The sequence below is a fragment of the Anopheles darlingi genome, chromosome 2, assembly GCF_943734745.1.
Source record: "Anopheles darlingi chromosome 2, idAnoDarlMG_H_01, whole genome shotgun sequence".
Classification (NCBI taxonomy): domain Eukaryota; kingdom Metazoa; phylum Arthropoda; class Insecta; order Diptera; family Culicidae; genus Anopheles; species Anopheles darlingi.
In genome coordinates, this window is record NC_064874.1 from 93,151,902 (window position 1) to 93,156,901 (window position 5,000).

A 5,000-nucleotide genomic window follows, 5' to 3' on the forward strand; every position below is an offset into this window, starting at 1 on the left:
ACCAATAGATTTTATTTTAAGTTTTCAACATTTTCAATTTAGTTAACGTTAACACAAACAAATAGTTTGTTAGTGTCCTCTTTAGTTAATTTATGATAATTATAAAGTAAGATTAATTTTTGATTTAAAAAAATCTCCCGAAAGAGGCGGAGCTTAACGTTCATCCAATGGCTACGCGGATGGCGGTTTTGCAGCATCCGCTGGATGAAAAGGGGCGCCTCTACTGTTTGGCACGCGGGTTCTCGGAAATATTGCATCAAATAAGACATTAACGTTTCCTGTTTTCTGGGTTTTTACATGTTTCTGTTCCTAGGAGGACAAATCCAACTTTGGCAGTTTTTGCTGGAGATGTTGGCCGATTCCTCCAACGCGGTATGCATCTCATGGGAAGGCACAAATGGTAATTCTTCTTCTTTTTTTTAAAAAACAAAAAGCATGATCGTATTTTATGATCGCAAATAAATGTTTTCTAACGACCCTTCATCTCACGCATACACTACCATATCTCGCCGTGCTGGTTGTAGGGGAGTTTAAGCTGACCGATCCCGACGAGGTGGCCCGACGGTGGGGAGAGCGAAAATCCAAACCAAACATGAACTACGACAAGCTCAGCCGAGCGCTCCGGTAAGTGTTGTTGAAGCGGGAAATGTGGCAGATTCCTTCTTGGCGTGCCCTTTGCGCGCGCGCTTTCCTCTTCGATTCCGTTACGATCGCTTGCTTCTGATTCCGTAACGAGGTGGCCAACTCGCCCCCCGCAAAACAGGAAGAGTCCGGCATCCCAAGTATGCGCGCGGTCGCGTGAATCATCGCGCAAAAATGAAGCCACCCCGAGGAAGGGGGGCTGCGTGTGATCTTCAGATCATAGCAGCATCGGCGTGGGAATTGGGAGCTGCCGCCACGCGTATTCAGTACCATTACCGCCACGTTTGGAGCTTTACATGTTTCCTTTCTCTTTCCCGTTTCTCTTTCCTCTTTCACGCTACGGAACAGATACTATTATGATAAGAACATTATGACGAAGGTGCAGGGTAAGCGGTACACGTACAAGTTTGACTTTCATGGTTTGATGGCCGCATGTCAGGCCCAAGCACAGCTCGGCACAGAACCAAGCACCACGGCCAGTGGTTCCAGTAGCGCCCAAATCCTGGCAGCCTCCTGTGGTTCCTACAATTCCAGTCCTGCATCCACTTCATCGCTGAAATCACAAGCCCCAGCCAGCAGTCCAGGGTCCTCAAGCGGCCAGTCGCAGCAGCAGCAACGATCAACCTTTGCTCCCACTTCCGGTTGTAATGTGGAAGGCACCGGGAGCCAATCGCTGTCCAACTGGCCAGCATCCAGCTACGGTACAGGCGCCAGCTACGCCAATCTGCTTGTTCCTTCCTCATCCCATGCTACCTCATCATCCACGGTTGCTTCGGTACAATCGACCGCTCCGTCGGGTTCGGGGATCAACTCATTGACGTACACCGACGCTCCCATGTCCCATCTTCGCTAGCCACAGAAACACACACACACCGAATTGGTCACAATGTATACTACCTAAGGTCCTTAAAGAAGCTATACGACTACGCGCGTAAGTTAGGAGAGAAGAGCATATATTCGTTTAGTGGTTCATCTATATGTTGTGCTGATAATCGTGCAAGATACTCCGATACGATGCTAATGATAGAATAAATGTAAAATGCAATGTTTCTTTCTTTTGTAACTCTTCGTTCCGTTTCTCTTGACCACAGTGTGCGTCGTTTAAGAAGCTACTTCCGAAATGGTGCCAAAGTGGGGCCAACAGCTTCTCTATCAGCAGCAGTTTCTCCGAGTGTTAGAATCTCGGAAATTCCAAGCGACCTACCGCACTGGTTCCGGGGTAAGTGTGGATATGATTACATGCGGCGTAACTAGTGCTAATAGCGGAAAGCGGTCACCCCATTCGCCGGCAAGGAGGGTTAGGCGTAGTGATGGTAGTAAGGTCACTGTCAAACACGCTGCACGGCACGGAAGTTTCGATCGCCATTACCGACAGTTATAGTTACGCTCACGACCCCTCCCGATTCCCCCATTACAGCCAGTCGATTAATCCCCCGGCTGGGGACTGGACTGGGAGCATGCGAGACAGGCATCATCACAATCATCATAAACTCCGCGACACCACCCGACGCATTCATGGGGCCCTCCCACCATGTTTGCTCTTTTTTGGAAGCAGCAGCAATCGGAACATTAATGCTTTCAAGTAGTGGACAGAATAGATGCGCCGTAAATCAATTACCCAGTGGCTGAACGCCTTCTATTCGCCTGAAGGATTCAATGTTGCAATGAGCCAGCGCGGCCAGACGCAAGACGGGATTAGATTAAAGGCCACGACAATGCTGCCTCACTCTCGCTCACTCTCATCCCTGTACTTGAGGGTTTGGGATAAGTTGAGTTAACTTAATGTGCTTGTCTATTCAAATCTTTTCACTCAGAAATCACGACCAATCTTCCGACGACGACGACGGGCCAACGAACAACGAAGACATTTACCATGGATCGCGGTGTCGGTCTCGGTCTCGGTCGCTCCGGTCAGGCAAATGAGGAGGCAAAAATGGGAATCAGTGCCTGTGATTGCTAGTGTGTAGCGTGTGCGTCTCGTTCCAGCCGCGGCAACAATCGCAAACGGCGGCTCTTTTATCAGCCCCCGGGAGAGTGGACCGGACGGACAGGGTGTGAATTGTCGTGCATTATATTATGTGTTTAATGCTGAAAGCATAAAAACATCCTCCGACCACTGACCGAGTTCAGTTGCTCGCGGGTGTTCGACCAGACCGGGAGTTCCTTCTTCAGATCAGCGTTAGTTGCGGTGCAGTGGAGAGTGCAGTGTCAGCAGCAGCGGTAGTGCTCGTGGTGTGGTGATAACACTATTTATAGTTCCCGCCAGCGTGTGCGATAAGACGGCAGCAGTAGACCCATATCCGACCCAGATCGAGAACGGCGGTTAGCGAACGCGTGTGTTCGGGTTGTATCCTTTTCGGAAGCGTTGGTTCTGATGGCGAATGGAATGCTGCTGGCCGTGGGACTCGTACTGTTCCTAACGGTCACTGTCGGGCCTGCGGTTGGGCAAACTGGTAAGTTCTGTTTCTTCACTAAACCTTCAAATACACTGTCGTCGTTGTCGTCGTCGCCTAGCTGATAGCGTGCTGCATTGCTGTGAACGGGGATAGTGGATAACACAAGCACTTTTTAAAGTGATTAAACAGACTGTTTCCATGTTACTGTTGCTGTGGAAAGACCCGGTTTCAACAAAAAAAAATTAGAAACATTTTTCGTGTTTTCACATACTTCAACCAAGTGCAGGAGTGCAATAGATCATCTGCAAACGACATTGGTTAAGTGGTGAACTTGAAGGTCTCGTATTCAAGTGGATAATTCATTTGTTATCGAAATCCTGACGACGATGAAGCCTTGGTCGTTTGCATTCGTTAACCGTTGTGGCTGTTGATTGAAGGAATATTGCGTTCCATCCTTGCCCGTGTGTACGTGTGTTTGTTTGTGTGCGATTTGAACAAAGGTGCGGTGGGGACAGGAACTGGAGAATGGATTATTGTGGATGGACATTTTCATCAATTCATCATCTTCAATTGGAGGAACCCTAAATCCGCTTCAAAGCCTCGCTATGGCCGACGCATGACGGTGCACATTAGAGATCAAGGTTTTTTGGTTCGGCTTTCATGGCCAAGGAGTAACTTTTTCTTACTTACTGGGGTGGGGTTGATAACGGGTTTCAGAACGGGCAGCTAAATGGACACCCACCGATGCGGACAGGCTGCGCAAGGACATCCTCAAGGACTACGATCCAGCGCTGCGACCAGCACCCTTTGCTAATGTTACGACCGTGGAAACAAGGTTTGTGCTGGATAGTAGTGTGAAGATCCTCGTTCGATTGAGCATTTGGTTTATTATTCTTCGCAGTGTTACCATCACCCATGTGGAGATCAATGAGCTCAAGTCCATTTTCTCGATGTACGGATGGATGAAATTTGTAAGTTCTTTTATCTATTTACAACAAAGTATTTCTTGCTATCAACTCTCTTTGTCGAGATACTGTAACAATCCTTTAATGTGTGTAAAGTGAATAGTAAAAATGAGATCAAAAGTAAGTGTTTTTTTTTTCAACAATTGCCGTCGGAATGTTAGCATGCTAGCATGGCTGGTGCATTTTGGATGTGTTTGGATTGTTAATTTGAATTTGATTTGCCTGAGTTAACCCCTTCATACGTGCACATAGTTGGAATTCCTATTTATAGCTATCTCTCATTTCAAGAGCTGGAAAGATAGCCGTTTGCTATGGGAACCAGCGAGTTATGGAAACATTTCGTTCCTGTACCTGAACCAAAGTTCGCTCTGGACTCCAACGGAGGAACCGGCCCACACGTTAGTTAAAATTTCCAGCGCTGGCAACCTGGACATTACTGTTGCTTATCAAAAGCAAAGCAAGTGTTCTATCCAGTGGCAGACATGGCCATTCGATACCCAGCACTGCAAGATACTTTTCTCCCCTTGGGTAATGATCGAGAATGATATGGAAATTCACGTTTCGCTGATTAAGGTAAACATTGTAAAAAGATTTAGAGAATCTTTTAGCAAAGGTTTGTACCAATTCTTGCTATTTGCAGGCTACAATAGACAAAGGATCCTTGTGGACGTTGGAGAACCTAACACTAGAAACTCATTCATATTCGGACGAGTCGGAACCGTTGTCGTTGAAAGGAACACATTTGCATTTTGTCATGAAGCGGAATGCCGGCATATACCATAGCACGATCATTGCTCCTGCCTGCTTGCTAGTGTTGATGAACCTGATCGGTTTTTGGTTGCCCCCGAAGTGCGGTGAAAAACTCATTCTGAATGCCATTAACCTACTGATGTCGTGCATGTTTCTTATACATTTTAACGAAACCATTTCTTACTACACCAACAGCACACCGTCGATTGGTAAGTCGATTGGCGTTTCCAGATCGCATTTCTACCGA

General features: G+C 47.1%; 2 protein-coding genes across 2 annotated transcripts in view; both read left to right on the top strand.

Moving 5' to 3' along the window:
- The window catches only part of LOC125951899 (DNA-binding protein D-ETS-6-like), a 4,947-nt gene extending 3,389 nt beyond the window's left edge, over window positions 1–1,558 (top strand). The window contains exons 3-5 of the mRNA XM_049681024.1: window positions 314–400; window positions 525–624; window positions 991–1,558. Coding sequence (XP_049536981.1) covers window positions 314–400; window positions 525–624; window positions 991–1,495 — 692 coding nt within the window. The 3' untranslated portion in view covers window positions 1,496–1,558. The remainder of the gene's footprint in view (window positions 1–313; window positions 401–524; window positions 625–990) is intronic.
- A 1,226-nt stretch (window positions 1,559–2,784) lies between these two features.
- The window catches only part of LOC125950566 (neuronal acetylcholine receptor subunit alpha-4-like), a 4,059-nt gene continuing 1,843 nt past the window's right edge, over window positions 2,785–5,000 (top strand). The window contains exons 1-5 of the mRNA XM_049678671.1: window positions 2,785–3,095; window positions 3,756–3,873; window positions 3,940–4,009; window positions 4,292–4,576; window positions 4,644–4,962. Coding sequence (XP_049534628.1) covers window positions 3,017–3,095; window positions 3,756–3,873; window positions 3,940–4,009; window positions 4,292–4,576; window positions 4,644–4,962 — 871 coding nt within the window. The 5' untranslated portion in view covers window positions 2,785–3,016. The remainder of the gene's footprint in view (window positions 3,096–3,755; window positions 3,874–3,939; window positions 4,010–4,291; window positions 4,577–4,643; window positions 4,963–5,000) is intronic.